The 12679-nt window shown below is 36.5% G+C and overlaps 1 protein-coding gene across 2 annotated transcripts in view; it reads left to right on the top strand.

The window, feature by feature from the left end:
• The first annotated feature begins 20 nt into the window (after positions 1–20).
• The window catches only part of HAUS6 (HAUS augmin like complex subunit 6), a 43438-nt gene continuing 30779 nt past the window's right edge, over positions 21–12679 (top strand). The window contains exons 1-7 of one of the 2 annotated variants that reach the window (XM_070480559.1): positions 21–511; positions 4028–4123; positions 7000–7078; positions 7766–7898; positions 10653–10800; positions 12086–12151; positions 12454–12502. In XM_070480559.1, the coding sequence (XP_070336660.1) occupies positions 384–511; positions 4028–4123; positions 7000–7078; positions 7766–7898; positions 10653–10800; positions 12086–12151; positions 12454–12502 (699 nt within the window). In that variant the 5' untranslated portion in view covers positions 21–383. Of the gene's footprint in view, positions 512–4027; positions 4124–6999; positions 7079–7765; positions 7899–10652; positions 10801–12085; positions 12152–12453; positions 12503–12679 lie in introns of those variants that run through there. The other variant, XM_070480560.1, reaches the window with a different exon arrangement.

Below are 12679 nucleotides of genomic sequence, written 5' to 3'. Positions count from 1 at the left end.
TCTTGTTGTTCTCCGCCGGTCTAGCGCGGAAAAGACCGAGGGGAGGGCGCATTGCATGGCGGGAGATACAACCTCCCAGGAAGCCCGTCTTCCCCCGGCAGCCAGGCGGCGTCTTCCGGAAGCGCGGGACGCTCGGTTTGTGGTGTCTTCGCTCTGGCCGCTGTGCGGTACTACAGTTAGAGGTTCTGTTTTCCCGAGACTTTAGAATTTCAGGCTACTTGAGGCCATTTGAGGCGAAATGGCTCCGAACGAGAGAGGATCAAGTGGTGGCAATGGAGGGGCCGCCGCCACCTTAGGCTGCCCTTAGGGAAGAAGCCTGAAGGGCCCTCTCAGTCTCTGGAGCCTGTGCTTTCTTCCTTTGCCGGGCCCTGCGTACCGCGAAGATGAGCTCGGCCTGGGTCACTTCTTTCGAAAAGGCGCGCCTGTGGATGTACCTGCAGGCGCTCGGCTTCGATTCTTGTCTGGAGACCATAGCCTGTGGAAATACCTTGTCACACACGCACTTCGGAGTGTAAGGAGGACTGGGCTGGCGGCGGGGGAGTCTGAGACTGGTTACGTTGGCGCAGCCCGCCTTGTTGGGACCGGCGGGTTGATAATTAAGTAGTCGGTTACTGTGGTCCGGCACTGGCTAGAAAGCCTCTGCTCCCAGCGGCAGCTGACCTGGTGGCAGGGACTGTCCGTTATGGAACCTTGCCGGGAGCACTTTGTAGGGAGTCGAGTCTGCAGCTGGGGCGGAAACTGGAGGGGCGGCTTAGGCCTGGTTTGGTCTTGAAGTTGGTTGGTCTGTAAGTCGAGGGAGAGGTGGCGATTTGTTAACGGAGAGCCAACGCCTTCCATTGTATAGAAACCCCGTTAGGACTCAAGGCGGCCTTTTAAATTAGTTGCTCTTTAGTTTATACTTTTTACTTCTTGGATTAGACTGAAGGACGCCACAGTTAGCAAAAAAACAGTGGAGAGTGGTACTAAGCTGAAAAGTAAATGCTCCTTCCTACTCTGCTACAAATGTTACCTTCTCATTATAAAAAGAAACTTTGTTTATATTTTTGTGTCTTAGCAACTTTACCCAGTATTATCTTTCCCACTGAAGGCCAACGAAAATTTGGGATGCGTAGACTATTTCCTATTCTCAATCTTCTTGACTTTTGTAATTACGTTATTTCCATCCTTCTTGTGTCAATATTTAAATAATGTGCTTAGTCCTCTATTTCTTGATGTATTAATCTTAAAAATATCTCTTGATTTCCCGCTAAGTAATTTCACAATGAAGGTAGCTTTTTCTTTATACAAAAATTAGTTCATCTACACTTACCTACCCTCTTTTGCCTTCTCCCTCTTCTTGACTTTTTCAGCTGTATTAAAATTGTTTTACTGTCAAGGTTTAGGGACTCCTAACTTCTCTGTGCCTTAGTTTCCTCATCAGTAAAATGGGTGTAGGGCTTCCCTGGTGTCTCAGTGGTAAAGAGTCTGCCTGCCAATGTAAGAGACACTGGTTGGAACCCTGGGTGGGAAAGATCCCCTGGAGAAGGAAATGGCAACCCACTCTAGCCTTCTTGCCTGGAGAGTCCCATGGACAGAGGAGCCTGACAGGGCTCCAGTTGGTGGGATACAAGTGAGCACCTGCTGTCAAGGTTTAGAGCTGTAATTATAATAGTTTTGCTTGGGAACTGTTTGTTTAGAAGTTACTATTTATATATAGAAATGCTTCCTCTAGCCTAAAAATTGACATCCAGTGGGTAGCATTTATCAAGTTATGATTATGTATTAATAAATGTTCCATTTATCTCACATGATTTGATGCCCCAAAATATGGCAGAGAAGTTTAAATCTTCTTGAGGCCTCCACTGAGAATGATTCCCATTGTCAGTGTATCCTCTCTATTGTTTTGGCAATCTTAGTTTTTTCTCTGCTCTGGTTTATACAATTGCAGTCTGCTTTCTGCCTTTGAAAATTAACTAAAATCAGTCAAGTTTTGGTTCAGTGATCTTTTTGTTTTTTTTTTTTAAAACACTGTCATAGATTTCCACCCCCCACCTCCCCCACCATGTCTTTAGAGTCATCTCAGTTGGTTAGTGGAAGGAATCTACTCTTTTGAAACAGACATCCCCTTTAAAATTCTTTAAGCATGAATGTGGCATCAAATTTGCTTTAAAATTAAAAAAAAATTGATTCACTTATTTGATTCTCTCTCTCACACACACACACATCAGTTCAGTTCAGTCCAGTCACTCAGTAGTGTTCAACTCTTTGTGACCCCATGGACTGTAGTCTGCCAGGCTTCCCTATCCATCGCCAATTCCCGGAGCTTGCTCAAACTCATGTCCATTGAGTCGGTGATGCCATTCAGCCATCTCATCCTCTGTCGTCCCCTTCTCCTCCTGCCTTCAGTCTTTCCCAGCATCAGGGTCAGGGTCAGATCTTCTCATCAGATGACCAGAGGATTGGAGTTTCAGCTTTAGCATCAGTCCTTTCAATGAATATTCAGAACTGATTTCCTTTAGGATTGACTGGTTTGATCTCCATACCATCCAAGGGACTCTCAAGAGTCTTATCCAACACCACAGTTCAAAAGCATCAATTCTTTGCCACTTAGCTTTCTTTATAGTCCAACTCTCACATTCATACATGACTACTGGAAACAGCCATAGCTTTGACTAGATGGAACTTTGTTGGCAAAGTAATGTCTTTGCTTTTTAATATGCACGTATGTGCACACACACACACACACACACACGCACACGCTGTGCTGTGTGTATCATGCAGCATGCAGGGATCTTAGTTTCCTGGCCAGGGATTGAACTCACACCCTGTGCAGTGGGGTGTGGAGTCTTAACCACTGGACCATCAGGGAAGTCCCAGATTCACTTATGTATGTTGGTGCAAAATTTTATGTGTTCCTAGTTTCTGTGAGCATGTAATTGCATGGTCACTTTGCTTGTAAAGTTAAATGTACACTTAACATATGATCAAGTAATTCCATTCCTAGATATTTGCCCCAGAGATTTGCATTTTGGAAAAATCATGCTGGTTGCATTATAGAGAATAGATTAGAATGGCTTTGCAGTTAGGTGGACCTAAACTATGGAAGGCAGTGGGAATGGAAAGAAAAGGTGATTCTTTCACTTGTTTACTCTACAGATATTAATTGAACACAGTATTGGACCTGGGTATACAGTGATGAACAGAGCAAACATAAGCTTTTACCTTATAAAATTTTAGTCTAGTGGGTGAACAAAGCTTTCTTTAAAGGTTATCTTTTTAAAAATTAGAAGTGTTGAAGAGAACAGGGTACTATGTGGAAAAAAAATAACAAGTTTGAGAGATGATGAGGTAGAAACTTTATTTGTATTTTTTTGAGAAATAGAAACATTCCAAGGATAAGAGTTGTTTGACAAAATGTTAAATGTGGGAATTTTAATGTTAACATTTTTTCAACTCAAAAAGTTTATTTCAGGAAAATAGCTTTTTGTGTTCACCGAGGTACTTAGATCTATTTGTTATGTCATCTGTATTATGAGGAAAATCAAACTACTTTCTAATGTTGTTGAGATTAGATAAAATACTTCATGTTAGAGCTGCAGGTACAGTTACTAACTTCATATGATTAGTGGAGATTAGCTGAGTTACTGCTTGTAAAAGGCTTAGTTAAAATAATACCTGACTAATAAAGTCAATAAATTTTAAGTTTTTTATTGTCAGAAAATGTTGGTTGGTATCACATCTTCACTTATCTTAGCCATGGTTTTCTCTTCGCCTAATTAGACTTTCCTTTTCTTTTTGTAGAATGTGTTCATTGAAATAAAGTTCTACCAGTTTTCTTGTTTGATCATTATTTTCTGAACCAAAATATAAATCTTGCATGTGTTTCTTAATTGGTTATAAATGTATACATGAAATAGAAAAATTAATTTATTTTGACCTCTGAACAGAATGAAAACTAATTTGTGTCAAACTCTTACACAGCTTTTTGTGATACTTAGTTTTATTAACCTTTTCTTTTTTCCTGCCTTTATTTCCTTTAAAACCATAGGAACATGTTTGACAAGCTGAACCGTGATGCCTTTCACATAGTTTCTTATTTTTTGTTTCAAACACTTGACAAGTCTCTCACCAAAGAAGTTTTCAAGTGAGTAAAAGTTATTTCATTTTATTTTTGTAAGGGACTTAAAAAAGGGATTATGACTTGATATGGCGAGAATTTCAACTTTGGCTTTCAACTATTATTTTTAATGTATGTTAAAAATAGTTAGGTTTGGGTCTTACAGATTTAGTACTTAACCTTTATTAATCTGAGTCCTTTTTTTCAGTACTTGAATTCATGGTAGATTTCATAAGTAACATGGATTTCATTTTACACATATATAATTCCTAACTTCTTCATAGTCTTAATTATTAGAATAATTAATTGATACTAATCTAGCCATGCAGTTAATTTTGTTTTAATTTTTGTTGTTTACTCCTTTTTTTTTCCCAGTCATATTTTTTTTCCAGTCATATTTTTTTTTTTTACTCCTTTTTTTGATAGGCAGTATTGTTTGTTTTGTCTTGTTTTTATTTCCTAAAATCTCTGTAAATCGTTATTATTTTTGTCTTGATATACAGAAGTGTCAAGTGCTATAGACAAAGATCATTCCTATTAAGTTTAGCCTATTGTCCTATACTGTTGTATATTAAATAGTACAAGAAGAGATAAAAATGAATAATCACTAACCTTGATTCCAAGTTATTTTGTAGGTGGGTTTCATCTGTCATAAAAAAAATGTTCAGATTTGTTTTAATATTTATGTTGCATCATCATTCTCTTAAATAGTAAGACCATTGTTTTTACTGATGATAATTTAATAGTCTTGCCTTCAGTTAAAGTTTTGAGTGACCAAGAGAACAAGTATATTTGAAACATATTTTGGAAATCCCTATCACTATGTTATGGGCTTCCCTGGTGGTTTAGCAGTAAAGAATCTGACTGCAATGCAGGAGATGGGGATTCAATCCCTGGGTTGAGGAGATCCCCTGGAGGAGGGCATGGCAACCCACTCCAGTATTCTTGCCTGGAGAATCCATGGACAGAGGAGCCTGGCAGGCTATAGTCCAGAGGGTTATAAAGAGTCAGACACAACTGAAGCAACTTAGCAGGCATTCAGGCATCACTAAGTTATAGGGCTGCCCCTGCTCAGATAAAAATAGATTTTTGGATTTTTTTCCTCATTATAAACAAAATAGAGCTTATTTAAAGCAATTCAGCAAATACAGGAAAAGTTAAAGAAGTAAAAGTCATTCTTAAACCCAACTAGAGAATATCACTGTTGTTATTTCATGCTTTTAATCTTTTTTCTGTGCATACTTAATTTTTTTTCTGTGAATACACAAGGTATGTTATGCTATAGAAATAAGAAAAATATGGGGCCCTCAGCAAATAATTATGCCTCAGGATAAAAATTTAGGTAAAACTGATTATCAGTGGGAAGCAATAGGCAAATTTAAAAATCCATTATTTTCTACTAAAACTGAATTTTTAATAATTTTATATCTTGTTTGTCCACGAAACAGTAGCACCTGCTGACTGTGATATGGGTTATCCCTAGGGGTCATGATCTCTTAGGCCATAATCTTGTTGTGCTTTTCATGTGTAACCATTATGTTTCTCTCTTTTGCCCCAGGCTTAGCATACTAATTTTTTTGCACCATCTTTATGTGTTAGCCTACTAAATTCACTGAGCATGTTGTCTTCTTTAATTTTCAGTAATTTTAATAGTGATTCATTCCTGTATTCATCCCTATGTATTCATTGATTATTCACACTAAACAGAGTTTAACCCTATAGATGTTTATAAAGAAAAAGACCTCATTTCTTACAGGTTCGTCTCTCTTTAGTTGAAATTTATGAAATGTTAGCCTTCAGTTCAGTCGTGCAGTCATGTCTGACTCTTTATGACCCCATGGACTGCAGCATGCCAGGCTTCCCTGTCCATCACCAACTCCTGGAGCCTGCTCAAACTCATGTCCATCGAGTTGGTGATGCCATCCAACCATCTCATCCTCTGTTGTCCCCTTCTCCTCCTGCCCCCAATCCCTCCCAGCATCAGGGTTTTTTCCAGTGAGTCAGTTCTTTGCCTCAGGTGGCCAAAGTATTGGAGTTTCAGCTTCAGTATCAGTCCTTCCAATGAATATTCAGGACTGATATCCTTTAGGATTGACTGGTTGGATCTCCTTGCAGTCCAAGGGACTCTCAAGAGTCTTCTCCAACACCATAGTTCAAAAGCATCTATTCTTTGGCACTCAACTTTCTTTATTGTCCAACTCTCACATCCATACATGACTACTGGAAAAACCATAGCTATGACTGGGTGGCCCTTTGCTGTCAAAGTAATGTCTCTGCTTTTTAATATTCTGTCTAGGTTGGTCATAACTTTTCTTCCAAGGAGCAGTGTCTTAATTTCATGGCTGTAGTAACTATCTGCAGTGATTTTGGAGCCCAAGAAAACAAAGTCTGTCACTGTTTCCATTGTTTTCCTATCTATTTGCCATGAAGTAATGGGACCAGATGCCATGATCTTTGTTTTCTGAATGTTGAATTTTAAGCCAACAATGTTAACCTTGATTTAGCAATAATGTTTCTAGTGAGTGAGTGAGTGAAAGTCACTCAGTTGTGTCTGACTTTTTGTGACCCATGGACTGTAGTCCATGTAATTCTCTAGGCAAGAGTACTGAAGTAGGTGGCCATTTCCTTCTCCAGGGGATCGTCCCAATCCAGGGACCAAACCCAGGTCTCCCACATTGCAGGTGGATTCTTTACCAGCTGAGCCACCAGGGAACCCCAAGAATACTGGAGTCAGTAGCCTATCCCTTTTTCAGTGGATCTTCCTGACCCAGGACTTGAACCAGGATCTCCTGCATTGCAGGCAGATTCTTTATCAGCTGAGCTAGGAGATAAATTTGATATTTTAAAGTTTTGCTGAGTTTGTTTTTTTGTTCATAGTTCTAATTTTTATTTTTGTTTTAAAGACATTGTTGGCCTCCATTTGATCAAAAACGTGATGTTGAATTCCGAAAACTTTTCTGTGAATGGTTAAAAAAGATTTCTGTAAGTATTCTCTTTCTAAAAGATGCAAACTTTTTTTTTTAAGTTCTACCAGTTTATTGCTACCAACCCATCTCCCTCCACCCTCGTGCACACATGCTCAGTCATGTAACCCCATGGACTGCAGCCTGCCAGGCTTCTCTGTCCATGGACTTTGACAGGCAAGAATATTGGAGTGGGTTGCCGTTTCCTTCTCCATAAAAGATGCAAACTTTTGAGCAGTTGAAAACTGCAATTTTTGGTCTGGCTTTATTGAGGTACATTAATTTTTTTAAAGGTGAAATCTTCTTAATGCTTTTATGCTAACAGTATAAATAAGAAATATCAGAATAATACTTTCTGGTGGTTTGATTGGGACTCTGTTTCTGGGAAACCAGTTTTTTGACTAAGTGCCTTGGAAATAGGTTTTTGAGTTCTTAGGAATTTATATAACAGTTTTTATTTAAAGAAATAATTTTGACTAGATTATTTTAGCTTGTGTCCCCAAATAGTATCAATAATTGTGACTTTAAATTTTAATTACTTTTCGTGACTGAATCTACCAAGAGCTTAGAAAGATTCAAAAATTTACCTTGTGGTTCAAATGGAATAATTCTGATAAATCCTGTTGTGCTTCAAAAACAGTATGATGTAAATATAAAGGTTATTGTTGATAATGTCTTCAAATTGTCTTATTTCTTTTTATCATAGGCCGAATGTGGAAGTAGCTTTCCTCAAGTTGTTGGTTCACTATTTCTATTTCCGGTTGGTCCTAAGTTTACTCATATAATGTATCATTTTGCAAGATTTGTTGCAGTAAAATATATAAAAACCCATTCTAAAAGTAAGTTAAGCTTATGGTAAGATTTTTTTTTTTCACTTTGATTCTTGGTTTTTATTATTTCTTATAATTTGTAAATCATCAAGAGAGTTTAATAAAATAAAGTAAGATAAAGATATTACTTTATCTCAAAAGGTAAATAGTTAATATTTTATTGGAACTGCAGTTTGAAATCCTGTCATAATGAACATAAGTAGCAATGTGGATTATTATGTTCTAATACAGGGTTGGGGAACATTTTCTATGTGAGATCTGATAGTGAATATTTTACATTTTGTGGACCACATAAGAGTCTCTGTCACATACACCTCTCTGTGAATTAAAAAAAAATTTTTTTGTAATACAACTTCTTAAAAATGTAGGAAGCAGGCCTAGTTTGCTGACCTCACAAAAATGGGCCAGGTTAGACCTATGGGTAATAGTTTGCCTATAATACATTGTATTAAATGCTGTATTGAATTTGTTAGAGATTTAGTTTGGCTACTGGCAATGTGTTGGAATATTTTGGTTTGAAATTGTGTTTTAAAGGGATTTTATCTATTTGCTAAATCTTAGAAACAAAATACTGGATTTTTACGCTAAGACTTAATGCCATTTGTAGCTTATTAAATATGCTTCTCTGTTTAATTGAGTTATGCTCTTAAAACATGGGAGGAAAAAGATGAAAACGTTGGTGCAGTACAATCCCATCTTCCAGTTTCTAGAGATAACCACTGCTGACATTTTGATTTCTTTTAGGTGTTTGTTGTTGTTTGTTTTTTTAGTGTCATATTGTACATTTTAATTATTTTGAGTAAGTATTCATTCTCATGATTCAAAATTCAGAAAGTGAAAAGTGTCTTCCACCTCTGACTGTCTAATAATATCTATAGAGGTGCTATCTATAATCTAGGTTACCTGGATACCCTTTTCAGAAGCAGTCATTGGAATCAGTAATTATGGCAAATATGTATATATTCTTTTTAAACCCTAAATGGTGATGGTTTTCAGTCTTGTGTTTTTTATGTAACAGTGTATATTGGAGATCATCACATTATCAGTTCATAGATCTTATTCTTTTTCTCTCTTTGGAACTGGGTATTTGAATGGGTGTGTCATAGTATATTTAATCACACATTTGTTCTGACAGAAATTTGGCTTTTTTTCCCCCCTAATATTTTGCTATAAAAACAATTGTACAATGACAAACTTTATACATATATCATTTTGTATGTGTTCAAAATACATATTTTGTTTGTGCGTATATGTATTTGTGTGTATATATATATATAATATATATATATATGTACAGTACATTTTTTCTAGTTTATCTTCCCTGCATGGTTTTTTAGAACATGTACATGTGATCTCATTTTATAAGTATTTGCATATTTTAAATTTAATGTGGCATGAGCACTTCACCAGTTTTTCTATTAGATGATTCTTTTTAGTTACATGTAACCCAAACTATTTTATATGAATCATGTGTATTTGGATTTGGCAAGAGTTTATTGTACATAAAACTTTTAGGCATGGGTTATCCGATTTCTTATTTAAAGCAGTTTCATTGATCATATTCAGTTTATGGATGACTTCTATATCAAATAAACTCATCTCCTGTTAAATATTTAGAATTTTTGATTATTTTTTTGTGGATGATCTAGCACATGGATTTGTCATGTTAAGTATGGTGTGAGGCCATTGTTTTCCAGCATACCTATCTTTATTGTATTAGCCATCTTAAAGTAGGATTTATTACATTTTATTGCATGTGAAAACCCTAACTCTAAAATGTTGGGATGGATTTTTCTCAGGGTCTGCTTTGATCATTAGTAACATAGCCAAGAATTACTTGAGAAATGGAGATTGGTTTTATTTGGTTGTCTTGTCCTGTTGGTCTTACTAGGAAGAAAAGGAGGCTGATGGCAGCAATGAAGGTGATGTGATCTCATCTCATCCCTTCTAATTTTCTTCCTTTGTTGTTAAAAGGTGTGTTAAGAAGTTGCTTATGTGTAACAGCATATTTGTTCATGGATGTTTTGTGCTGTGATAATAAGAATTATTTTGGGCAGATGGATTCTAAAAATTTTTAGTTATGTAAAATAACTCAACTTCAGATAATCCTTTTTTGTGTATGTTCAGTTATTTAGTTATGTCACACTCTTTGCGACCCCATGGACCATAGTCTGCCAGGCTCTTTTCTGTCCATGGAATTTTCCAGGCAAAAATCCTGGAGTGGGTTGCCATTTCCTATACCAGGTGATCTTCCTGCCCCAGGGATCGAACCCTTCTCTCTTATATCTTGTGCATTGGCAGGCAGATTCTTTAACCACTGTACCATCTGGGAAGTCCCCAATTCTTTTTTACTTGCCTTCTTTAAAAAACCGGTCATCCTTGCTTTTATTGAAATGAGTTGTATCTTTGTGTGTATTGTCATACCAGCTGTTAAGGAGTTGTTAGTTAAGTGAGGTTGTTAATTCTCAACAGTCTCACATTTTTTATATTTATTAGTTTGTAAGTCTAAGTTTGGGCTTTTCTTGTGGCTCAGACGGTAAAAAATCTGCCTGTAATGTTGGAGAACTGGGTTCGATCCCTGGGTTGGGGAGATCCCCTGAAGGAAGGCATGGCAACCCACTTGAGTATTCTTGCATGGAGAATCCCCATGGACAGAGGAGCCTGGCGGGCTACAGTCCATGGGTTGCAGAGTCAGACATGGCTGAGCAACTAAGCACAGCACAGCACAAGTCTTAAGTTTTCTGTATTTTATCTTCCATGCAGATTCTTCTATACGTTTTACAGAGACATTTAATGTGAAACCACAAGATTTGCACATGTGCCTTGCCAGATGCCTTGTAGCACGTAATAGATTTTTACAAGTTTTGCAAAGAGAAGATTGTGTTACCCGAAAATATCAAGAAAATGCACAGTAAGTAATACTTTGATAGTTAGAAAATGAAAATTCCTTTCTTTTTGAACAAATGTCATCAGTATCCCTTCGGTGGCAGTATTTCATGAATACCTCAAAACCCCTTGGCAACTACCTTTTATCTTTCCATTTTAAAGCCTGATCACTTCTGAATAAAGTACTTTAGGCATGCTGTAAATGAAAGTTTGGAGAAAAGGACGGTATCAGTTTTGTTAAAAAAATTCAGTTTCTTCAGGTGTTTTTTCTTTTAAACATGGAAATAAAATTTTAAGCTGTAATTATAATGCTCATTCTAATTTGTATCCTTTTTTCTCTTGATATTTTATTCTGTAAATTTTTCCATATTGCTTTAATGTATTACTTTTAACGTCTACTTAGCATCTGTTGAGAAGGTATACTGGTTTCTTTAGCCATTTTATATTGTCTTATATTTATTTATGTTCATTTATTCAGCACTTTTTTTTTTTTTTTTTAGTTGGAGGCTAATTACTTCACAACATTTCAGTGGGTTTTGTCATACATTGACATGAATCAGCCATGGAGTTACATTATTCCCCATCCTGATCCCCTCTCCCACCTCCCTCTCCACCCGATTCCTTTGGGTCCTCCCAGTGCACCAGGCCCGAGCACTTGTCTCATGCATCTCACCTGGGCTGGTGATATGTTTCACTATAGATAATATACATGCAGTTCTTTTGAAACATCTCACCCTCGCCTTCTCCCACAGAGTACACAGAGTCTGTTTTGTAGCACATTTTTTAAAATTTGTACCTCTGTGTGCCAGATATTGGTTATACATTGGTTCTACAGCATTAAACAAAGAGGCAAGGTTCTTACTCCCAAGACATAGATTATGTATGATTTTTAATAATTATAAACAACTGTAGTAAGATAGCTTTTTAAATGCTGTCTTATCTATTATGAAAGCTACAAAATCCTTTTAAATCTCCTTAAAACTGCAATGTTGCCTGCCTTAGGTAACATTTAAATTTATCTCCTAAGAATGTGATAAGAGAGTAGAATAGTCTGACCTCCAGCATTTTTACCTGAAGTCAGAGTTTATGAACCAAGAAGTTCTGGTTTATCTCAATAGTGCTGCCTAAATGTTAAATCACTCTTGTAATTCTTAAAGGGAGTCTAGAGCCCCTTTAAGACTAGTTACTGGTATATTTGGAAGAGTAGCCCTTAGAGGCCTTGAATAAAGATATGAAATGGGGGGAAATATCAAAGTGGGCTATACTGTTGTAGTAGAATTATAGCTGTCATTTTGTATATTTTGTTGCAGATTGTCAGTTAAACAGGTACGAAATTTGAGATCAGAATGTATGGGACTGCAAAACCAAATAAACAAGTAAGTGACTTCTAGAACTGAAAGTTGGCTGAAATATTAGTTTAATCTCCTGCATGTTATAGGTTAAAAAAAAATGAGATTAGTTAAAATAACATTTCAATACCTAGTTGATAATAAGACAAAAACATAGGTTCCTAGTCCAGTTCTTCTAATAAATTATGGTAGCTTTGAGGTTGAGTTTTATTTTTGCTTTCAGTAAGAATGGTGGTTAGTGGCTGGGTTTGCAGATTAATTAGCTCTTTGGATGATAAGTTACCATTATTTTTTTAATTGACTAATGAGATTATTTAATTTTTAACTAGAATGGAACCCTGTGATGACCAAAGTAATATACAAGAGAAAATTCAAAAGGTGAGACAACTTTTGAAGGGAGAAATTTAATCTTTCTTTTGTGATACGCAGTGTTTACTTACTTAACTCATGTATGTGTCTTTTTGTAACAGTGTTATACTTTTTTTTAACTCATAAGTTGTATGGACATAAAAGTATCAGGTGCCTTTCAGACACTTGAATATAATGGAAAAAATT

Source organism: Odocoileus virginianus, chromosome 18 (assembly GCF_023699985.2).
Source record: "Odocoileus virginianus isolate 20LAN1187 ecotype Illinois chromosome 18, Ovbor_1.2, whole genome shotgun sequence".
NCBI lineage: Eukaryota > Metazoa > Chordata > Mammalia > Artiodactyla > Cervidae > Odocoileus > Odocoileus virginianus.
This window is presented reverse-complemented; position numbering and strand designations above follow the sequence as displayed.